This window comes from Protopterus annectens, chromosome 3.part1 (genome assembly GCF_019279795.1).
Source record: "Protopterus annectens isolate FY-2018-M chromosome 3.part1, PAN1.0, whole genome shotgun sequence".
In the NCBI taxonomy this organism is placed as follows: Eukaryota; Metazoa; Chordata; order Ceratodontiformes; family Protopteridae; genus Protopterus; species Protopterus annectens.
In genome coordinates this window covers 629,050,129-629,075,649 of record NC_056732.1, presented here as the reverse complement: position 1 = coordinate 629,075,649, position 25,521 = coordinate 629,050,129, and the positions used below count along the sequence as shown (strand labels likewise).

General features: G+C 42.9%; 1 protein-coding gene across 2 annotated transcripts in view; it reads right to left on the bottom strand.

The window, feature by feature from the left end:
* Nucleotides 1–25,296, bottom strand: part of PARD6G (par-6 family cell polarity regulator gamma) — an 828,502-nt gene extending 803,206 nt beyond the window's left edge. Inside the window, exon 1 of one of the 2 annotated variants that reach the window (XM_044067008.1) lies at nt 24,929–25,296. In XM_044067008.1, the coding sequence (XP_043922943.1) occupies nt 24,929–25,000 (72 nt within the window). In that variant the 5' untranslated portion in view covers nt 25,001–25,296. The remainder of the gene's footprint in view (nt 1–24,928) is intronic. The other variant, XM_044067009.1, reaches the window with a different exon arrangement.
* Between the last annotated feature and the right edge of the window lie 225 nt (nt 25,297–25,521).

Genomic DNA, 25,521 nt, shown 5'->3' with positions numbered 1-25,521 from the left:
GCAGTGATGCTCCCTGGTGCAGAACTTGCTGAGCTGATTGGGGTGGGAGGCAAAGTCATCGACCTTCCGGGTGCCCCATTTTTGAGTTATTAGGGTGAAGGTTCTTTGGTGTAGCTGCTACTCATGCGGGTCCAGAAGATTTCTGCTTAAGTAGTCTGCCAGAAAGTTGAGAGAGCCCAGCAGGAATTGTGCTAACAGATGGAGTTCTATAGCAAAAGCTGTGTGCCAAAGGGTCATGGCTAGCCTGCACAGAGAGAGCAAGACTGAGTCCTAAGACCTGCTTGTTGATATACCACATCACAGTTGTGTTGTTGGTTTTGATCAGGAGAGCCCATGGGGAGAGAAGGAGCATGAAAGTGATCAATGTGTGCTGAACAGCTAACATCTCTTTTTGGTTCATGTGCAGATGGATTTGCTGTGGGCTCCATTAGCCCTGTATGCACCTGCCATCTAGGAGTACACCCCGGGCATAGTCTGATGTATCTGTGGTGAGGGTCTGGGCGGCGGGGGGTGGTGAGAAAGGTAGTCCCTTGTTGGGGAGCTTGCTGCTGACCACTAAAGAAAATCTTTCCTTAGGCAAAGTATCATTGATATAAGAGTTTTCAGGTATTGAGAGAGTGTTGACACCAAAGGCTTTTTTAGGTACCATTGAAGTTTCCTCATATGTAGTCTGGCATATGGAACGAGTAGAATGCAAGATGCCATCAACCCCAGAGCTTGCAGGATTTTCCTTGCAGATAACTGGGGTTTGGTGGCTAGTTGAGAGAAGTAGGCTGTCAGGTAATTGTTTTTCTGGTGTACAGAATGCAATCTGGGATGCTGTGTCCAGGCTTGCTCCCAGGAAAATAATCCTTTGGGTGGGTACTAGTTTGTATTTCTTTTCGTTGATGGTGTACCCCAGGGAGGTCAGCAAGGACTTAAAAGCCAGGTGCTTGAGCAGCTTTTCCTGTCTGCCTGAATTGGGCAGTCGTCTAAGTATGGGTAAATTTGGATATTCCTTAGTCTGCAGAAGGCAATGGCGGAAGCCAGACATTTTGTGAAAACTCTGGGAGCAGTAGACACACCAAAGGGAAGCACAGACAACTGAAAGTGCAGAGATCCTGCCCTGAAATGGAGATATTTCCTGCATGATTCCCTGAGAGGAATGTGGAGGTAGGCCTCTTTTAGGTCTAAGGTGGCTAGTCAAGCATCCTTGGAGAGCATGGGTAGCAGTTGCTGAAGGGTGAGCATTTTGAATTTTGGTATCACCAGGAAGGTGTTTAGAATGGATAGATGGAGGATGGGGCGCCAGGTGCCCTCTTTTCTGGGTACCAGAAAAAGTCTACAGTAAAAACCTTGGCGCCTCTGTTCTGCAGGAATGTGCTCTATTGCCCTCAGAGAGCAGGGAAACTACTTGCTTTTTTGCCTTTGCCCACTGGTTTGGAGGTAAATCTGGGAACTCTTTTGGGGTTGAAAGAGTGCGGAAAGAAAATTTATATCCCTGGGATGCAGCAGTCATTGGTAATGGTGGCCCATGTGCTTGCGTGAAAGGAGAGTTTTCCTCCTAGGGGCAAGTGCAGGTGGGCAAAAGGAGGGAGTGGGGGAGGAGAGTCACTGAGTTCTTACCATGAGGGGGTGGCCTAGAACTCCCTGGTTTTTAAGTGGAGTAACTCCACTGCTTTGATCTCTGCATTCCCTGTGGCTGTTGTCTGGGAGGTCTGCTTCCCCAGGGTCTGGGCTGAACTGACCTGGTGGGGCAGGAAAGGACCAGTGCTTGGAGGGGCACTGCCTGCTAAACCTGGGTGGCTGGACCTGTAGAAAATCCTTAATCTGTACATGTTTAGCTTTTTCTTCCATCTTTTTTAAGACATCCTCTGTCTTGGTGCCAAATTTGTCTTTGTGCAAGGGTGCATCCAATAATTTAGATTTGACATGGTCGGGGAAGGGCTGCTTAAGACGAGCATGCCTTCTAAGGACAGAACCGGTGACTGCTGCCCTGCAAGAGGCTTCTAGGGCATCAAAACCACAGTGTAAGGTGTGCTTAGTTACATGACTTGCAGAATACATTAACTCTTTAGATTATGCACAAGCAGGAAAGGAAAACACTTTTTGTTTGAGGAGTTCCATGTAGGTTGTTGAAATGTTAGCATATGGAACAGACAATTTAGTGCTCCGATAGCAAGAGTAGCAGAGGTGTATACTTTCTTACCCCATATGTCTAGTGCTCGGGAATGCCTAACTGAGGGGGTGGGATTCTTAGCTGAAGTTGCTTTAATTCCTTTAGGCCCTTGGGAAATTACCTCAGGGTCAGCAGTAGGATTTTTGAAAAGAAATTTGTGCGCATCAGGGACTCTGATACCGGTCAGGTTTCCTGGGAGCAGGAGATAGGGTGTCAAGGAGTCAAACCGGATTCCATGAAAACATTGTCCACAACATCCAGGACTGGGGGAAGAGCCAGGGGTCTGTGCTGTGGAAGATCTAAGAATTTTGAGTATCTTCTCAGACTGAGGGTAATCCTGACATTCCCATTGGAAATGCTCCCTTAAGGTGTGAAAGGTTTCCCCAAAGGAAAAGTCCTCGGGTAGAGAGGCTGTAGGAATGGACTCCTCCGAATCAGAATCCTCACAGGCAGAGAAGGGTTGCATGTCTTCATATGCAGACTCCTGTTCAGATAAAACTTCTGGGGACAGATCTCTTTCTTTTGGAAGGGGTAGCTTGGCTTTCCCTGATCAGCATAAGGTCTTCCGCCATTTTAAGCATTTGAGACTGAGGCAAGGAAGCAGGTACTCGAGATCGGGTCGGTCTCTTGGGTGTGCTTCATACCCTGGGCCTTAGAAACTCAGTTTTTGAAAGAATGGTAGACGCAAGTCAGCGTCGAGAATCAGTAGAGCAAAGTACTTCCTCGGAAGCTGGTGCCTGCTCATCGGCTCTGGACCCATCCAAGGTAGAGACAACCACATGATCATTAGTCAAAGAAGAGGTTTGCGGCATACCAGATTCTGAAAAGGGTCTCGGTAGTGGCCTGCAAATCCACAGAAGTGGGCATCAAGGGCTGCTAAAGCACCTCACTGAGGACCGGAGAACTGACGACTAGCTTCACAGAAGCGTCTGTAGGTTTGGACCTGTGCAGTATGTGTCTGTCTTTATCCTTAAGTTTTTTCGGAAGATCTGCTGCCAGATGGCTTACCGAAGCCATATCAGAATTAGAGGACTATAAGCAAAAATATCTAGCTACAATAAGAGCCTGATGATGATGTATAGTTCTGGTGTTAAAAAGCACAAAAGCGACAGTGAGAGACAGTGGTCTGAGCCTAAGCAAGTGACGCAGTAAAAAGAAAGTCTCTGTGTGGTATTTGCTTTCCACAGGCGAGACAATCGCTTTTTCTGATATTGGTTAGAGCAAGAAAAAAGGATCCCCAATGGGGTACTTAGCTTTAGAAAACTTCAGCTTCAATTCGGAAGACGAAATTCAGGTAGCAGCCAACCGGCACTCGTGCGAACTGCTTCTGCTTTGGGCTCCTCGACAAGAAAGACTGGGGTAATGGTTTCAGCTGTCTTACTTTATACTACTGATGACCTGACGTTAGTCTTGAAGCAACAGCAACCGAAGCAGAAATACTAAGCCTCTGGTATACGGGCCGGCCGAGGGCTACCCTGGTAGGGATAACCCAAATGTGATGACTGCAACAGTGAAACACAAAGAACATCTACAGTTATCCAGTATCTACCAATCCCCATGGCTGCCCAAGAGTTTACTGTATTATTTATTACACACTCATATATTACATAAAATATGGGGGAAAAAAATTAACACATAGCCCATTTTCTAAGTGCAATAATGCCCTCCAATGGAAAAGGGCCACTTTTACCGCCTTGCACAAAGATGGTGCTTCCACTGACCTCGGGAACTATAGGATTAGCTTGACTAGCTTTACTCTGCAAGGCCATGGAGCGAATCATCATGGACCTTATCAACAAAGACACAAGTAATCTCCAAACACTTGACCCTACTCATTTTGGATTTGTCAAAGAGACCATGCCTGCTAAACCTGGTGGACGTCTATGAGACTGTCACCAAGGTCCTGGATGAGAGGAAATCTGTGCATACAGCCCACCTAGACTTAGCCAAGGCATTTGACAGTATTCCCCACTCGGTTATCATTGACAAACTCACCCAGCTAGGTATCAACCCTTGTATCGTAAGATGGGTCGATAACTGGCTCACTGATAGATCCCATATAGTCAAAATAGGGGAATCCACCTCCAACAGCAGACCTGTAACCAGTGGTGTTCCACAGGGATCAGTCCTGGGACATTACTGTTTGGAATCTATTTCTCTTAAGTACAAGCTAAAAGTAAAGGTCTGTGGCTAACAGAGTTTGCTAATGACTGCAAAAAATTGGGAGCAGTCATAGAATCTCCAAATAATGTAAATATCCTACAACAGGGTCTTACACAAACAAATGATTGGTGCCAAAGTCATGACCTTACACTCAACGCAAAAAGCATTATCCCTTTCGGTAAGTGCGATGTTTCTGCTAACTACCACATCAATAACACCACCCCTAAGTACACACTCACTGGTGAAAGACCTGGGCACACAGGTTGACAGCAATCTTACCATTGATCACCATGTCTCCATAGTGGTAAGAAGGGCATTCTATGCTGTTCATCTCACAAGTAAGGGCATTGCATAAAAAAAAAAAAAAAAAAAAAAAGTGTTGCATATCCACAAGTTAAATGGTACACTGGTTACTCACTCTAAAGACCTTAACCTGGTGTGTGACATTAACAACCTGCTAGAGGGACAGATTTGTCTCCCAGAGATTACCACACTTTTGGAATGGACTCCCACTTCAATGTCAAACAGCACATTCACTGGCTCTCCTCAAACGCAATCTGGATGACTGGATGGGTAACTGTAAATTCACCCCAAGGGTTACAGCCATGTCCCTCTTGGACAGGGGAATTGGTGCTGATCATGGAAATAAGGGTAGAACCTGGCTACGCTTGTAAGGGCCTCTAGGGCCATTAGCCTAGTAACTTCCTATGATCCTATAATAATGCCTTTCCAGGGATGTAGAGGTGTTGTGCCTCAAAACACCCCTGGGGTTGCGTTATTTACAAATTAACACACACGAGGTTAGGCATTATTGCTTGCATATTACCCTCCTTGTTAGATACCATACCTTGTTAACCCATATTTTATTGAACTGAAAAGCAACATACCAGACATGACAGTTTTGCCACAACCCTGTCATTAGTACTTTATCTACAATTTTAATACCCATAACATATTTAGAATTTACATTTTCAACTTCATATTTATACCAACATTTATAAAACAAAAACATCTTTATTGATGTACCACTTACAACACAGGCAATCATTTACATCATTTACATAAATGAAAACAAACCATATTGACATTTTCATTTGCAAACATCACATATCTTCTGTACTGCCACCGTCAGTCCACCAGTACATAGCTCCTGCAAATTCCTGCCTTCCCTCAAACATCATCCTTCCTCAAAAAACACTTAATTACTCTGCATGTATTGTTCTCAATTTCCATTTTTTCTATGCAATCTGCTCCTACCTTTGTCCAGTTCTTTCATCTCGGTTACTACATCTAACACAGTCCGTTTAGATTTTTGATTTCCATTTTCTAGTCATTTTTTTTTTTGGCAGCCAACACAAACTCAGCAAGGCCTTACTATGTCTAGGCAATTCTGACCCTGTATCACACACAATCACTTCTTTACACTAATTTGCCCACACATTATTTCTGACAGAGTAGGCTGCAGGGAATTAGAGTCTGCCAACTCATTACACACTGTAAAAAAGCATTCCCAATCACCTCTTTTTTTCCCCATCACACCACCACCATTTGTAATCTACTTGAGGAAAAATTCTTTGGAGTCTGCTTGGGGTATAAAAATATCTATGCAAACACTTGCAATTAAATCTTCTAGAGTTTGTTGATATTGGGGAACCATACACATCTTCCTATCTGTTCATTATTAACTGTCTATCAATCAGAGGAGGATAGAAAGGAGTGGGAAGAGAGACTGGATAACTATAGTTATCATCCACTGTTTTACATGCCCTACTTATTATCCTGTTTTAACAGCAGCTTTTGTTCCAGACTCTCTTAAAAACTCTACCAGTGCTTGGTCTTTCACTTGGGATCTTTTTTTTTTTTTTTTTTTTTTTACTTTGCCTATACTCAGATAATCAATCCTCCACAGGGAAGGCAGTTTCTAGCCTGCAGTCAAAAAGTTGAGAAATATTTAAATTCTATTACATGAACAGAAGAAACCTTTCAGTTCTGTTACAACACCAGCTATAAATACCACCCTGCATCTCCCCTAAAAATGGGGAGAAAATCCAAGTAGGGCTACACCAGTCAACCACAAACTATTACACAACACCATGAACCACAATCCAGTGAGCAAAATCTCCTATTATACCATGACCCCCCATTAATATTCCAAAATGTGCACGCTGATTACAACGTGCACGCTGACCAAATAGACTTATACTAATGGAAAAAGACTTGTACTAATGGAAAAAGGTCCGGTCGACCGGACTTTTTCTATTAGTATAAGTCTTTTTTAAAACACTGTCTCACTATGTTAAAGGAGTTTAACATAGCAAGACAGGTTTAAAAAAAGCAACGGAGATCTCCGTTGCTTTTTTTAAAGCTGTCTCGCTAGGTTAAACTCCTTTAACATAGCGAGACAGTGTGTAAAAAGCAACTGAGATCTTGCTTTCTCCGTTGCTTTTACAAACTGTCTCGCTATGTTAAATGGGTTTTTACGCTGACCAAATAGACTTATACTAATCCAGCATTACCCGCACCCAGGCGTGGGTTATTGCTTAAATATACCAGCATTTCACAGTGAAAACATTTATCCAATTTGATTAACCATATGCATTACTTACAGAAATGTGCATATGACCAATTATTAAACCATTGAGTATTTTTCATCATCTTTGGTCACACATCTGGAACATTAGATTAAATGTACTATCTGCATAGCATCAACTGTAACTAAGCATTCTGAACCAATGTCTCTTGTCAAGCCTACAGCCTTGGTCCACTGTTAATTACTCGCTTCAAGAGAAAAATAAAATATTGCTGAATTAAGAAGCAGTGTTGGAGTAATCCACAGAAAAATAATACTGCTCTGCATTCAGGTTAAAATAGGAAAATTAAATCATATGTTTCTGCCAATATAAAAAGCTATCCAACAAAGTTTGCAGAAAAACATCTTAGTACATGCACAGTCACAGTATATGCTTCCGATCTGCTTTAATTACTAAGCAATATCTCTATCATTCATATCGGTTTTTCTTTACTCACTAACCATCTTATGTGGTGTGTAAAATGCTCTGCGTAAACATTCGTTTTAACTACTTGCCAATGAGGAACAAGTGAGGTCCCCTCACCGATATTAACAAGGCCGATTTGTTACTACCATAAAAAGTTTTTTCCATCATTTATTATTGTAACTCAGTGACTTTAAAGGTAAAATTTAAAATAAAATTTTAAATTTTTCATGCAGCATCTACATTTAATCTCACAAGTGTACTGGTCACTGGATCCCACATTAATTTTTTTATACTAGTAATCCAAATGCATTTTAAACAATCACATCATTCAAACCAGGCTTTGCTTACAGGAGAAATTCACAATACAAACTGCCAGCAAATCAACTTCGGAATGGGTGATCATTTATTGACAACATTCAAAGAGTTATTCCATGCATTCAAATATTTATTACAAGTCCAGCATCCAGGTTTTAATCAATTTCTGTAAGGCATTTATATCGATACATTTAACAAGTACGACACATCTGGAGTGTCACTGTGCAGAAAGGTTAGGCCAGAGCTTTAGGATTTCAAATACTTCTTGAATTAAAAAAAGTTTTGTAGTTAAGTTTCAACTCCATTTTCTCCATCCCATGCAGCCAACCATCAGCTCACCCAGCTATCCCTATAACACCTCCTAATATCGCCTGTACTTGGTTCTGCTAGGTTGAGGAGGATTACTACAGCATCCCAGGACCACACACATCCTCGCTGCTGTACATGCATACTCAGGACTGAAACAGGTTGCACTCGTATCTCAACCTCTTAGTGCAAGAAATCTGAACAAAGCCTAAAATAAATGGGGGGCCAAAGGGCCAAAAATAGGGACAGATTTTAAAAATTGCTGTTACAAACTTTGAAAGTTGCTAGAACAACATGATTTATATTAGCATACATTTTCTGAAGGAAACAAAGCCCAAAATTCAAATGTAGGTCATTATTTAGTGACTTCAATCATCAGGTGATTTGCCAGAAAAGCACAACTTTTATGAGAAACAAACCAAAAATGAGGCAAAAGTCTGGGCATCCTGCAAAAATCTGTACAGTTGAGAGTTACTTGCACTGTTTGTGTTAGTCAGTAACAAGCAAAAAAAAAATCCACTTGTTAATTATCTGCTGATAAAATTGACTGGAATTTGCTATAATCTGATCACACAGTTACAGGGGCATTGATCCGGCATTGCAGGGCTAGTGCATGTCTGGGTAAAACAAGCTGAAGTATGTCACTGTGACCATTAATTAGATATTGGAAGTGCAAATAGTCAATAAAGGGACTACACTGGGTGGGCATGGAGGCACAAGTGATGGACCCCAGCTGTTTGATCACTGCTCAACAGTTAATGTCCCACCATAATAGAGACCCACCCCATTTCGGTTAGCCCCAACCATTTATTTCCTTACTGCAATGTTACCAGCTGCCACACTGGCAAACTCAGAATTGTGAGCATATAAAGCTCACACAAACAAATAAAAATGCAATCCAACAGTAAATCTGACCACCACAAAGTTTTGAGAAGAGTGAGCTGCTAATTTGGGAGGTGGTCAGGATCTGTATCCTTGAATACCCACTTTCTTCTCAATAGCCCTAATACTTGTCCCCTTTCTCAATAGCCCTAATACTTGTCCCCTCTCTCTCTCTCTCTCTCCAATCTAGGTGACTTGCTATTCCCACCCCTTACGTAGTGCTGACAAAATTCCTTCTCCAAGCTTATAGCTCCAACATTAACATTGATAGTCTATATAAATCCTCAAATCCTGGAACAACCTCCCTGCCAAATTTACGCTGCATTGCTCACACTAACGACTTCAAAAAAAGAACTGAAAAACCTTTTCCTTAAAACACATGGCTATGCCCCTACCGTGACCTAACCTAATCCCAATTCTACCAACTATTATCTATTGTATCTCTACCCTTGAACAGTATGTCAGCCGGCTATATTCAGACTAGCTAATGAACTATATACTCTGAATGGAAGGTACATCTTCATTTTTTTATTTACTTGTGCATTATTAACTTCAACAGATAATTAACAAGTCGATGATTGTCTTTTGTATTTTGATGTTTATACTAATGTAAAACCAAATTGTAATTGTATGTATTAGAGTTTTTCTCCTCAGGTCTCCACTGAAAATGGGCCTGTGTTCAGTTGGACTAACCCGGTTAACAAACGTGAAATAAATAAATCAATAAATAAAAATAGTCACCTCTTCCTTTCTCTCGCAATCCAGCCCCCCCCAAAAAAAAAGGTTCTGTGAGACAGCGCATTGCTGGATGACTTTTCCCAATCTTGTAGCTGATTAAGGAGACTTCAAAGTACCTTACCTCCAAAAAATTTCTGTTTTTCAGTTATTACAAACCCACATCTAGTATTTAAAATTACCATCTTATTTTCAGCAGCACCTGCTTCCATGAAGTTAGACATTAGTAGCCAAGAGCAATTTTGTCAGAGATGTTCTGCACCTGTTGCCCTTGGGATTCCGGATAGTGGCTAAGGCTCTTTCCACCGCTATAGTGTTTTTTTAGGCAACATTCAAATGACAGATTCACCACCGTAACAGGTACAAGCAAGCAAAATCTGAGGATAATGCTACTCCATGCTAGAAGTCTAAACCTCAAAATGCATTCACTCGAGGCACTCCTTAAAATGGAGAACATCAACATCTGTGCAGTGACAGAGACCTGGATGTTCTTCGTGGTTCACTGTTACAGAACTCAGCACAGCTCCTCGTGGTGTCCAGCAGAGTTCCTAGAGCAGCAGAGACCAGAAAAGACAAACTTTCCAAATTCTAAGTATTTTTTTCTGCATTTTCGACTTTTTAAGCCTTTCGATTGCTATTTCTGCCTGTTTTATTCTGCTATTACCCATTTTTACTGTTTTTAATAGCTTGAATTGTTTATTGCACTTGCTTGTTTAAGTTTTGCTTAAAAGTTAAACAACAGGCTAATACACTCAAGTGTACTAGCTTTTGATAGCATTTAGTCGAAAAACACAGCATTTATTGTATTTTCTGCCTATCTGAAAAAAAAAATCAAAAAAAATACTCTTGTTTTCCATACTTTTCTAATAGTTTGCTCCAGTGATCAGATTTTGCTGATCCCTGGGCTTCGTCTTGGTTCCTGTTTTCTCCATTTTCCTTGTTTGGTCAAGGGGTAGTTTCTTTACTCACTAGTGGGAGTAGGGAGTACTGAGCTGCCTGTTTGTCCTCAGAGGAGTGGTTTAAGGCAGTAACTTGTAGTTTATTGGCCATTTTGGGTCATTTCATGTCTTTTCCAGCCCCCTGCTATAAAGCACGCTTTAGCGCGGAGCTGCCACTGTTGCACACTAGGGCAGCGCCGGTTAAGCAGGTTTAAACTATTCGGGCTACCTAAAGTCCACTCTTCAAATTTTCCCTTAAAACTACCTTCCTCGAACTATACTACTGATCTAATCAGCGTATCCTATAACTAAAAAGATCATCTCTACTTGACTCCAAGTAGACTATTTCTCTATCTGTTAAACCTAGCACTTGCTCCTACAGTACTTATTACCTTGATACGGCACTCTTTGTCATAGATAGTACCCCAAAAAGGCAACCCCCCATTTCTCGGTCACCCACGTCCCCCGGAATCTTTTTTAAAGTTTTTTTTGTCTATCCTTCTAGCATGTCGAGGGATCAGTTGCTAGTGTCCTCTCCTGCTCAGCTGGTGAACCTGGGAATATTGAGGCAATGCTACAATTGCCTCATGTACACAGACAACCCTCTCCTCCTCCCACAAAACACAAATACATGCGAGAGATGCAACTATACGGCCAAACTGGAGGCTGAGCTCTCTCAAAATAGGACTGGCAAGACCAGTCAGGAGGAGAAGGTTACCACACACACTATAGACCCAGTCTCACATAGTACCATTACAACCTCAAATCATACACATAAACACACAAAGACATACTGGAGGCTCTGATCAAAAATCTACCAAAACAGCAGAGGCCACCAAAGCAGACACCCAAACAACCACCACCTCAGAACACAACACCTGCAACACATAGACCTCACAGTCAGAGTGTCAAACAGTCACAGCCCTTAAGGCCAAACACAATGCCAGACACACTAGTCATTGGTGACTCCATAGTCAGACACACTGACGTCCGCTCACCAGACTGAGTAAGGAGAAGGTCACAGTAAGCTGCCTGTCGGGCGCTAGAATCCGCCACATAACGCAAGCACTCAGGTCTCTCAACAGCAGGTACAAATATGACTCAGTCATTGTCCACGCTGGTGTAAAGCGACCTGAGACGTACCTCCTTGGACTACATGAAAAGAGACATTGAGGAGCTCTCTGATTATGTAGCCCAGGCAGGTATGACCCTGACCTTGAGCAGTATCCTACCTTCACCAAGAATGATGCCACAATACAGAGATAAGATGATCAGCTTTAACAATTGGCTTAAACACTGGTATCATTCAAAGGGGATCCAGTGTCTGTCTGCCTGGGATGACATGCTGGACAAGCCACGCTGCTTCGCAAGGGACGGCTTGCACCTGTCACCCCTGGGATTCCGGATATTGGCAAAGGCTCTTGCCACCCCCATAGTGCCTTTTTTAGACAAGGCTCAAATTCTAAACCTACCACCCTAGAACACAAAAAAGGAAAAAAACTAAGGGTAATGCTGCTCAATGCCAGAAGTCTAAATCTCAAAATGTACGCACTCGAGGCCCTTCTCAGTATGGAGAACATAGATGTCTGTGCTGTGACAGAAACCTGGTTCAAGGCTCCTGAGAGCACCCCAGCGCTATCAGGTTTTACCTCATATCATGCGTTCCGGCCCCAAAATCCGGACAATACCAAGAAAGGGGGGGGGGTATCCATATTCATCAAGAACACCCACACCTCAAGACTGGTGGCAACGCACGATGCATCGGAGACCATCCAGGTGCAATTAACCATAGGCAAGACTGCTCTGCAAATTGTAGCATGTTACAGGCCAACCTCACAAACTCAGGAACCTCACATGGCCTTCCTGAAAACACTAGAGGAGATAAATGTATCACCAAACACCATCATACTAGGTGACTTCAATTACCCTAATATAGACTGGGAACACTACTCAAGCCCAAACACCCTAGCCCAAAAGTTCCTGGAATTCATAAACTCAAATGCCATGGAACAACTAGTCACCATCCCCACAAGAGGAGATAACATACTTGATCTCATCATCACGAACATGGGAGCACAATGTTCAACACCAGAAGTATACCCCTCACTGGTGAGATCAGATCACAAACTAATCTCGCTGGAGGTCCTCATCCCACCCCCACCTGAAATAAAAAAGACCACAGTAAAGAACTTCTCAAAAGCCGACTTCACACTTCTAAAGACTAAGGCCCCCGAGCTGGCGGAAAACAGTACTCAAGCCGCTGAATCACTTACAAATGCCTTCTACCAGCACCTGCAGGACTGCATGGATAAGGCAATCCCAAGCAAAACAAAGACTCTTTGTACCAAAGGCAAGCGTCCAGTCTGGTGGACCCCAGCCATAAACAAACTCTACAACAAAAGGAGGAAGCTACTACAAGATAGAGCAAAATCCTTAAAAGGTAAGACACCCTTGATCACTATAAGTAAAAACTAAGAGCTCTCATAAAATCATCCAAAGCAAATTTCGAGAGAAAAATAGCTAAAGACTCAAAAGACAATCATAAGGCCTTCTTTAGCTATGTTAGAAACCTGGGAGGAAACTCCCAGATATGCTCAGAACTAGTTCAAAATGATGTGAAGATTACTGATCCTACAGACATTGCCAACATACTGGCTGACAGGTTCAGTGCAAACTTCTCCCACAAAGGAGAGATATCTATACCAAACGATTGCAGCCCCCCAAACATCTCCAGCACCCAAGTGAGAACTGCTCTCTCCAAAGCAAAAAACACAGCATCCATGGGACCTGATGGTGTCCCCGGCTGTGTGCTCCAGGAACTCAATGAGGAATTAAACCCACAGCTAGGACAGCTGTTTAATCAAAGTCTTACCTCTGGATACGTCCAGGAGTGGCTCACTGCAACTGTGGCCCCACTTCACAAAGGCGGTGCCTCCACCGACCCTGGAAATTACCGGCCCATTAGCTTGACAAGCCTTATCTGCAAAGCCATGGAGAGGATCATAATGGACCTCATAAATAAAGACATAGGGAATTTGCAGACTTTGGATCCAACCCAGTTTGGCTTTGTCAAAGGCAGATCATGCCTTTTAAACTTGGTTGACTTTTTCGAAACAGTCACCAAAGCCATTGATGAGGGAAAGGCAGTCCATACAGCCTACCTCGATCTGGCTAAGGCCTTCGATACAATACCCCACTCGGGTATCATTGAAAAACTCATCAGCTTAAATGTTAACCCATACATCACAAGATGGGTTGCAAACTGGCTGAGTGACAGAACCCACAGGGTCAGAGTTGCTGGCGCCATGTCAGACTCAAAGCCTGTCACAAGTGGTGTCCCACAGGGCTCAGTCCTGGGCCCACTCTTGTTTGGCATCTACTTTTCCGAAGTACAAGCAAACACAGGAGGGTTATGGCTGACAAAGTTTGCAGATGACTGCAAACTGGGCGCCATAGTAGAAAACACATCTGACACAGATATCCATTTCTGTGAGACCCTTCTGAAGGATAACTGGTGCCAGAGCCACGGCCTAAAGTTAAATGCCAAAAAATGCATAGTCATACCCTTCGGGAAAAACAAGGTTACCCCTAGCTACCAAATAGGTGGCAATCCACTGAGCACAGAAGAAGTTATCAGGGACCTGGGGACCCAAGTTGATAGTAGTCTGTCATTCGACACCCATGTAGCTAAAGTAGTTAGGAAGACCTTCTACATTGCCCACCTTATCATGAAGGGATTCTCATCTAGATCAAGGGAGGTCATAGTCTCCCTTTACTCATCACTCATCAGACCAATGATTGAGTACAATGCCCCATTCGGAATGTATCTGACCCGACACTTGCAGCAGCTGGAGAGGCTACAAAGTTCCTCACCAAAAGGATAAAGGGTCTCAAAAATCTGTCCTATGCTGCCCGACTGAAAGAACTCCAGCTCTATTCAGTCGCTTACCGCTTGCTCAGAGGTGACCTTTGCCTAACATACAAGGCCATGTCAAACCCAGATTTGATGAATATGCTTCACCTCAAAAAATCTAGATCCATCAGAGCCACAAGGGCGGGAGACTTAAACCTCGACACGGCTATTAATAGGACGTGCTGGAGGGATAGATTCATCACCCAAAGACTCCCTATGCTGTGGAACAAAATCCCGGTACATGTGTGAGGCAGAGCACCTCGCTGGCCTTGTTCAAGAGAAATCTTGACCAATGGATGGGAGATCGCAGATATACCCCAGGGATTACCTCAGTGTCACTGCTCGACAGAGGCACAGCAAAATAATGGGTATAGTTCCCCATACTAAAGGGGTGGCGTAAGCCACAAAACGATGGGCTAGGCTTGTAAATGCCCTCGGGCAGATAGCCTAGTATGAACCTATGAACCTATTACTGTAGGGTTCTTCCTGCTGGCAGCAGCCCTCGATCGCCAGAGTCCCAAAGTCGGGTCCGACGGCTGAAGTCGCTCCTGCCATGACGTCAATGCGCCAGGGGTATAAAGACCTCAGCCGATGCCATTTTCCCAGTCTTTCTTGCCGTGCGGTGCCCATAGCAAAGCAGTTCGCAAGTGCCGGTCAGCCGACTCCTGTTTATTTTTGGTGGCTTTTGAATTGAAGACTTCTTCTTTTGAGCTAAGTACCTCGTTGGGGAAACCTTTTTCTTGCTCCAGTCCGATGTCAGAAAAAGTTAACTGTATTTCTTGTGGGAAGCAAATACCTCATAAGGATTTTCACTCTTTTATACCTTGCTTAGGTCCTGACCACGACGTAGCTAACTGTAGGTTTTGTGCCAAGTTTAAATCAATGCACTATTAGGTGTAGGTACGATTTTGCCTTCCATTATTTTGGAAAAAGATTTAATTACAATATGTCTGATTCTTATCCGGCTACTGCAGTGTATAAGAGGCGCAAGGATAAGGACAGGCCTCCGAGGTCCAAAGTGGACGACTTTATTCAACCAGAGCCAGTTGCCGGTTCAGCTGTCGTCAGTGCAGTGCTTTCGCAGCCCCTGTCGTCTGCCACTTATGAACCGGTTGCCTGTACTGACTCCCGTGAGGAGCCGATGGGGCCTTCAGACTTTTTAGGGACTGGACCTCCGGATATTGCTCCCTCAGATGGGTCCGGAGCCGCTGTGCAGGCACTGGCTTCTGATGGGAGTTTTTAGGCCTACACAGCTTCATGTACAGATGACTCCTGTTTTGCGGTCAAGGACAAAGGCAAAGACTAAGGCTCCAGCAAAGACAAAGCAGCATGCACAGGCACCTTCTGTTCAGGGCCCTAGACCTCAAAGACAAATGCTTAGGAAGGCTGAAGACCTGTTAACTATGATCAGGGGTTCTCATTCCCCTCCTGACAAGAGACCTAGGCTAGAGCCAGATTATGATTACTCAGATCAAGTTTCAATTTCTTCTGCTTCTTCCTCCGAGTAAGATTACTCCTTCCCTCCTTAGGAGGATTCTGATGCTGAAGAATCCCTTCCTTCGGCCTCTCCTCCTGAGGATTATTCAATTGGGGAAACTTTGCATGACATGAGAGAGCATTTTCACTGGGTAGGGCAGGAATACTCTGAATCTAAGAAAAGGCTTAGGGATTTCCTTCTGCTTCCACAGCATAGACCCCTGGCTATTCCCCCTGTATTGGACATTGTGGATGATGTTTTTACAGAGGCATCTCTCTCCTGACTTTTCCTCCTGCTCCTGTCAAACCGGATAGGTATTATAGGGTTCCAGATTCCCACAAATACCTTTTTAAGAATCATTCTGCTGATCCAGAAACTATTTCTCAGGGCCCTAAGGGTGTTAAAGCAGCCTCTGCTAAGAATCCTATTCCCTCTGACCGAGAGTCCAGAGCCTTGGAAAGATGGGGCAAAAAAAGTTTATACTTCTGCTACATTGTCTATTAGAGCTTTGCATTGTCAATTTCATATGTTAAAATAACAGCAATACCTTTTGTCTGTGTTAAAGCAAAAGATGTCTGCTGTTTCTGGTGGTGCAGACAATAAGGAATTACAGGATTTATTGCATGCTACTGAGCAGGTGGGTAAACATACCCTGCACTGTGGTTTTGATTCTTTGGAGGCTTCTTGCAGGGCTGCAGCAACTGACGCAGTTATTAGAAGGCAGTTTGCCTGAGCAGGTTAAAGCAAAGCTTTTAGATGTCCCTTTGCAACACAATGTTTTGTTTGGGGCCAAAGCTGAGGAAGTATTGAAGAAAATGGAAGACAAAGCCAAATTTATGCAGACGGTTAAAGATTTTCTACAGGTACAACACCCTAGATTTAGCAGGAATTGGTCAGCTAAACCTTGGTCCTTTCCGTGCTCAGACAGACCTCAAAGGGGCAGATACAGGTGTTCCAGAAGTAGAGGTCAGGCACAACCCCCTTTCAGAAATAAGCAGTGGAGTGCTCTCAAGGGAGGGGAAAATAGGAAACAGTCATTATGACTCGCCCTTACTAGCTCCAGGGGCTCCCCTCCTGGATGCGCCTTTGGAAGGAAAAATCTCTCATCACAGTTGGACCCGCATAACCCAAGACAAATAGGTTCTGGACGTAGTTTCCAGGGGTTAAAGGTTTCATTTCCATACCTTGCCAAAATCAAATCAAATGGATGGCCAGATCTGCCAAAGCATCAGTGGGCAGAGGCACAACGGCAAGTTCAGTCCCTCATGGACGTAGTTTCCAGGGGTTACAGGTTTCATTTCCATACCTTGCCAAAATCAAATGGATGGCCAGATCTGCCAAAGCATCAGTGGGCAGAGGCACAATGGCAAGTTCAGTCCCTCATGGATATGAGGGCCATAGGTTTGGTACCGGACTTAGAAATGGGGCAAGGGTTTTATTCAAGACTTTTTCTGGTTCACAGAAAGGAAAACGCATGGAGACCAATCTTGGACCTTTCTGTATTGAACACCTTCCTAGAAATTCCAAAATTCAAGATGCTCTCTCTGCAGCAGCTGCTGCCTATGCTGAGCAAGAACGCGTGGATGGTGACTTTGGACTTGGAGGCTTACCTGCATATTCTTATACGGCAAGAGTGCAGAAGGTACCCGAGATTCAAAGTGGGCTCAAGGCATTACTAATTCTCTGTACTGCCAGTTGGCTTATCTACAGCGTCCAGGATCTTTACAAAGTGCCTGGCACCAGTAATGGCGTTTTGCAGACAGAAGGGAATTCAAATATACCCTTATCTGGACGATTGCCTCATTCAAGCGGACGACAAGGAGACACTACTTCAGCATCTAGCATTTGTGCAGCATCTTCTCTTGTGCCTAGGGTTCACGGTGAACCTAAAGAAATCAAACCTGGTGCCCATGCAGCAAATTACTTTCCTGGGTGCACTTCTGAGCACTACAACACAGATGGCTTATTTGACACCAGACAAAAAAGCGCAACTGGCTTCTTATTTCAAAAATCTGGCTTTAATGAGTCAGCTGTCTGCAAGAAAAATTCTGCAGGCTTTGGGTTACATGGCATCCTGCATTCTGTTAATACCATATGCAAGGCTGCATATGAGGAAGATACAGTGATACCTCAAGAGTGTATGGTCTCAGCATTGCCAGTCTGGAAACAGAGATCGCAATTTTGCCTAGTCTCCGGCAGGAGTTTCTTTGGTGGGCCGAGGCCTGTCTCCAGAACATGGGGAGGCCTTTCTGTCCCATTCCAGCCAATCAAGTCATAACGACGGATGCTTCGGATTATGCATGGGGAGCCCACATGCAAGGGAAATGTCTTCAGGGTGCCTAGACAGAGGACCAAATGCATCTGCACATAAATTTGAAGGAGATGCTAGCTGTACAGAATGCCCTGACAGCCTTCAAAGATCTTATTCTACTGGGGCAATTACTGATAGACGGACAACACTACAGTGATGTGGTACATAAACAAGCACGGAGGCTCTCACTCTTACCCTTGATTGGCCATGTCTCTGTGGAACACAGCACTAGTCAGCAAAGTGGACTTACAAGCTCAATTCCTGCCAGGAAAGGACAACACTCTGGCAGACAGTCCAAGCAGAAATCTTTCGGATCCACACAAATGGATGTTCGGATATTCAGGATGATAACGGAGGCGTGGGGGGGGGTGCCTGGACATAGATCTTTTTGCATCTCCCCAAAACCATCAACTTCAAACGTTCTGCACGAGGACCTACCACAAGCTAGCATGGAAAGTGGATGCTCTTTCATTCAGTTGGAAGCACCTCTCAGTATATGCTTTTCCTCCTTTGCCTCTTCTACCTTGGATACTTCTGAAAATCAAACAGGACAGACCGCAAATGATTTTACTGGCTCCCAACTGGCCTCGGCAATTCTGGTATTCCACCCTGTAAAAAACACAAGATAGGAACCAATACAGGTTCCAACTGACAACACAAATGAAATTCTGAACCACTGTGTAAGGTGAAAAAGGCACAAACACTGAAACTTCGAAGATTTATTCCACACAATAGCACAGACTGAGCGCTTTCACCAGTCAACCTGGTTTCATCGGAGTCATAAAACACAAGGACATTAACAACATTTAAATACCCTATACCTATCCACACTCAATTGGAAAATTACAATTCATTAAACTAATTAAATAAATATTTGAATATTAATCTAAGCACAACCAATGAGCAATCCAAACTGTTGAAACATTTTGAATACACAATTAAAAATTCTAAATATAAAAAAAGCAGCACAAACAACAAATTGTTACAATAGAACTAAGGAAAAAAAAAATATATATATATATATATATATATATATATATATATATATATATATATATATATATATATATGCGCATATATAAAAAATTATTACTATTATTACTTAAATTTCCTAACAATTACCAAAATCAAAAATGTATATACTTAGATCTATGTCAATTGATTGATTGATGACACTTTCAATAATTACTGTCATTAAATACATCAGTGCTCACTACCATAACTAAACATCCAATATAAAATAAATAAAATAAAATTCTGGTATTCCACCCTGTAACCTGGCTCAGGGTCCACCCTGGATTTTGCCACAACTTCCACATCTACTGGCCAGATCCTGCACAGCTATGTCAAAACTCTTAATCTAGCAGCCTGGCGGATCCAGGGTCTTTAAACAGTTCTACCCTTTCCAAACAGGTACTGGACGTAATTCTTGAAGCTAGACGGCCCAGCACCAGGAAATCTTATGCAGGTAAATGGAAAAGATTTTGCTCTTGGACTCAGGCCCAGGGTTTTGATTCTGCAATTCCAAACATTCGTCTGATTTTACAATACCTAACAGAGATGTTACATAAGGGTCTTTTTCATCTATCAAAATTCATGCTTCTGCTATTTCTGCACATTACAATACGGATCCCCCAATCTTTTCTCATCCGTTACTTAAGCAATACATGAGAGGGGCGAAGAATATAAGGCCCCCTTTAAGAGCAACAGTTCCCACTTGGGATCTCAACTTTGTTTTGGAAAAGTCAACTGTCTCCTTCTGAACCTGCAGCTTCCACAGATTTAAAGTTTTTATCATGGAAAACTGCTTTTCTTTTAACCATTACCTCTGCCAGAAGAGTTTCGGAATTGCAAGCTCTCATGGCTGTGGAACCCTTTATTATTTTTCATCAGGACAGGGTGCCCCCGAGGACCAATCCCACCTTTATGCCTAAGGTGGTTTCGAAAGTAGCCTTCAATCAGACTATTCATTTGCCTACCTTTTATCCTAATCCTCAAAGTGAAGAGGAAAGTATTTTGCATTCTTTAAATATACACAGGCAGCTTCGTTTTTACCTGGACAGGACCAAGATTTTCAGGAAATCGGACCAATTGTTTGTGGCTTATGCTTCTACGTCACAGGGGAGAGCTATCACTAAGCAGACTATTTCTAAGTGGATTGCCCACTGCATCAAGTTCTGTTACTCATCATGGTAAACTTGTTCCTGTTAATGTCAGAACACATTCTACTAGAGCTATTGCCACTTCGGCAGCTTTTCTCAGTGGAGTTCCTACTAAGGAGATCTTAGAAGCTGCAAACTTTGAGTTCTGTGCATACTTTTTCTAAGCACTACAATCTCCCTCTCTATTCTAAATCTAGGGCAGGCTTTGCCTCTGCAGTCCTGCAGGGTTTTGTGGCTGCCCCTTCTGTTCCTTCTCCATCCACCCTTTCTTAGCTTTAGGATTCAACCCTACAGTAATGATTGTAACAGTGAACCATGAAGAACATAGTACAGTTGTGTACTCTTACCATAAATGTAGATGTTAGAGTATGTTCACTGTTACAGTCTGGGTTACCCTCCCTCCTGTCTCCTCTCTTGTTGTTCTTTGAGTGCTGTCTGTGTCTCCTTGACATTTCTTTTTTCTCTGAGGTATTTTTGCTGGTGACATTTGGGAATGTTCTGGTTTATGTTTGCTTATTCTTTTGATTAAGCTTTTGGCCTTTATTTTTGGGCACTTGACATCTGGGCAAGAAAAACTGGGGAAAATGGCGTCGGCTGAGGTCTTTATACCCCTAGCGCACTGACATCAGGACAGGGGCGACTTCAGCAGACGTCGGACCTGACTTTGGGACTCTGGCCGATCGAGGGCTGCTGCCAGCAGGAAGAACCCTACAATAATGACTGTAACAGTGAACATACTCTAACATCTACATTTATGGTAAAATTACACAACTGTACTTTCAAGGCTCCAGAGAGCACCCCTGCATTACCAGGCTATAATCCATACCACACCTTCGGCCACCTAACCTGGACCAAAACACTAAAAGTAGAGGTGTGTCCATATTCATTACGGATATCCACACCTCCAGGATAGTTGCTCAGCATAATGCATCTGAGATTATCCAAGTGCAACTAACTCTGGGCAAATCAAATTGTAACTTGCTACAGATCCCCCACCATGCCCCAGGATTCCCACTCTTCATTTCTTGATGCACTGGAAAATATTACGGTACAACCCAACACCCTAATAATGGGCGATTTCAACTACCCCACCCTTAACTGGGAAAACTACTCGAGTACCAACTCTCTTGCTCAACATTTTCTGGAATTCATAAATTCCAATGCCTTGGATCAACTTATCCACGCTCCCACCAGGGGCAGCAATATCCTATTACTAGTCATTACTAACATGGGCGACTGGTGTTCCACACCAGAGGTCAATCCCTCATTGGTCAGATCCGACCACAAGCTAATCACCTTAGACATCCACATCCCGCCCCCACCACCCCACATAAAAAATTTCTCCAAAGCCAACTTCACGTTTAAGACAGAAGTGGCAAACTTCATGACACCCATGCAGACGGACAACAGAGGTACGACTGCTGAATCCTACACAAATACCACTTTATAAGCACTTATACGAGTGCATAGATCGTGCTATCCCTAACAGAACCAAGATGCTATCCTCAAAAAGGAAGCTAATCTGGTGGTTCCCTGCCATAAACAAAGTCTACAACAGAAGAAAGAAACTGTTGCAAAAAAAAAAAAAAAAAAGGGGGGGGGGTAAAATCCCATAATTGGAGTAACTCCCTAGTCAGCCTCAGTAAAAAGCAGAGATCCCTCAAAATCCTCCAAAGCTAGTTACGAAAACAAAATCGCCACTGATTCTAATGACAACACACGTGTGGGAAACTTTCTTTTCCTGAATGCAAACAAAAGTAGCTTTTCATTCATACATCCATGCCATACTTAGGATTTGCAATAGTAGCACATATGAAACCAAGCATGTTACTACTACATAGCACAAAACACATTTATAGCTCTGAGGTACATACAACAAATTGTGCATCTTTCAGTCCCAAAACTACATTTGCCAATTACCAATTTAATCCAATCCAGAACCACAAGGAGGCACAGCCTATCCCTGCAGTCAGGGGTGCAAAGCAGAAACTAATCTTGGACAGAATACATATTACATGGAAGATGAACAGCAAATGGTTTGATCATCAAACAGTGGCAAACCATAAGTACAGTGTGCATTTGGGACCGAATAAAATAAACAGAAAGACTGGTTTGGGGAAAAAAAAAAAAAAAAAAAAGCTTTCCCTCCTTCACAACAGTCATCCTTTTAAATGACCTTTCGCCAAGTATACTGTGTGGGAATGCAATATATGTGTGCAATCACATGGTATACTACAGAAACAGCTAAAGAATCTCACAGGAGCACAATGACATCTACTTTGCATTTGTTTACATCAAACCCAACACCACCTGTCAACTTTTGAGCTCAATGCAACTAAGGATTACAAAGAACTACCACAGAAAGGGCTATAAAATGAATGAATGAAAACCATAGAAACAAGTATTCATGTCAAAACAAAGTGATTCAGGTTTGGTCAATTGTCACTGCACCTAGACTCTTCAAATACACATACTATTCATTACTTTCTAACATGTTCAGAGAAAGCCATTTACTGTTTGAGTGCCTCAAAAGCTTAATACACTACCCTGGCATAATATATGGACATATACTGAAACTATAGTTCTTTGGCACACAGACACTGCTTTCCACGGTTGTATGAAGAATTCTGTAAACTGTACAATATTAAGAATGTATGCACCCACTTCACAAATGAATATTCCCTCCTCTCCCACTAGGCATGTCCTAGGCAAAAGACATGACAACATAAACGGTTGCAAAAATATCTAAACATTTGTATAAACAAGTACTTGATCCGACAGTCTAAAAACACTCATCAGTGCTGTAATGAGTTAAATTAAAAACTGTATACAGTTATGGAAGCATCTGAGCTGTTAAGAATAGTGAAACTAACTTTAGAGAAGCAACTACGGTGATGTTCATTAGTATTAATTTTTAATTATCAGCAACAGCCATATTTGAAGGGTTTACATCCAAAACAATGCAGGCAGTGACTTTTTTCTGCGGACTAGAACAAAGATGGCTTTACAACTGAACTACAAAAATTAGTTTAAAAAATCATGGTATCCATTGATATCCTCTCACAGTCTAGGACAGCTGGTAAACCACAAAAGTAACAGGCCCTTAAACTGGCATTACCACAGAAATGCACTACTTGGCTTCAACTGGCAGGTTAGTCGCCCTGACACTTTCATATTTAAAGGAGATCACTGCAGGTCTCCATAAATATGTTGATGTTTGAAAACAAACAGCAGGAACCTGTAATACAAAGTCTAAGAACCCCCAGAATCATAATGGTACTGTATCCTCACGAAGTAAAATACAGGCCTCCTTAACGTATTCAATGTGCACAAAACAGAAACACTGGCAAGAAATATTACAATTTTCTTCTGTGTCAATGACCGTCTGCTGCACACAATTACTACCTTGTATAAGCAACAATTAGATGTTGCAGACATGTAGCACACAACATGCTAAAAACTACAACTGAATCAACCTGAAACTTCACTAAATGTTGTCAAGAAAGTAAAGACTACAGCTACCCTAAGAATCAGGTATTTTCTAACGGTCGCCTGCAATTCTGATGCGCATCAACAGGTTTACAAGACAGCAGCTATCCAGGATACAAAATCCAGAAAACACAGCATAACACTAAGGCTGGGTAAAAGGCAGCTAACATGCTTCACAGTAGTGTTTAACTCACAAATAAGTTAAATGTTTTTTCAGTTTATAAATGCACTTAGTATAAACTACATTTTCTAATCACTTTTGTCACAGCTCACTGGTTCCTTTCTAACCAAAATACAGGACTACAAGAATCTCCCAAACAAACCGCAACAGATTTAACTCACATAAACATTCATTCAAAACAGACAAGTCTGAACAGCATCAAAGGTAATCCAACCACGCAATCCTGGGCACTAAACCGCCGCTGCTGACTCACACAGGAGGTGCAGCTTTTTGTAAATGAAATAAGACAACGGCAATTGAGTGCAGTCTAGGCAGTGTTTCTGCTGCTTCTACCTCATTGTTGCTTTGATTTTCTTTTTTTTTTTTTTTGGGGGGGTTCTTTCCATCAACTCGACTCTCCTCTACAACTGCACTTTGCAGCAACAATACATTGTCAGCCCCCGGCACACCCCACCACTTCAGGATTCGTTAAATCTGTTTCCCCGGAAGTCTGCATTTAACAGGGATAAGACAACGTCTCTCCTAACTTTTTCTAAAAAAACACAGCATCGTGGTAGGTCACGCACATGCTCCTCCACACGTTAAGATTTTCACGGGTGGCAACCACCTAGCCTGCCGTTGCCATAGCCCTAGTTGAAATTCCAGAAACAAACTGAGATCAATGCATAACTTACAAGTGGCTTTGTTTACACTTCCATAAAAATCTGTGCACGTGCGGGACACAAACTCTAGTGTGAGTACAAACGTTATACATTCCACGCGCACACAAACTCTTAGAAGCCATGTGGATACGGTTACCCAAATAGCTGTTGTTGCTCGGAACTAGCCCTCCCCATTATTGTGTGGACTCATTTAATAACACCCTTCTCACCCATTCGTGTATTCCCTCCAGCAGCTCATACCTTGCTCTTCACTTCCACGGCGGAGCAGTCCCAGTAGCGAAGAGTCTGAGACTTATGGAAGCTCCGGTTCATGGTGCACTGTCTGCCCGCTACCGATGGGATAGTGTCTTCCTTTCTCGCCCTCCTCCTCCCGGGGCCAGTCGGGAGGCTCCTACAACAAATGAGATACGAGTATGTATAACGCCACGGCGGGTGTTGCAAATGTTTATTAATCTGCAACTCCCACAGGAGAACGACTTCCTGCAGTAACACCACACACAGCACAATCCTTCCCCGCTCCACAGACAACAACTGCAATTATATTTTTTTGGCTACAAACTGGATGCTCGTTACCGTCTCAAAGCAATTCCTAGTGACATCAACGGTTAAGTCCCGCCTCTGGCCTTCCCCTACAAAAATCTCAGCACTCCCAGTGACTGTATTACATGGTGTTATTACATCCCCCTTTTGTGAGAATGACTATGCCGGACAACAGTTTAGATGATGCTTTATTCTATGTGATATTGCACCTTGCAGTCTCTTTCTACTTTTTTTGAACTCAGCATAAGTCTAAAGTATTTTATTCTTTAATTGAGCTTCTTTTCTTGTCCCAG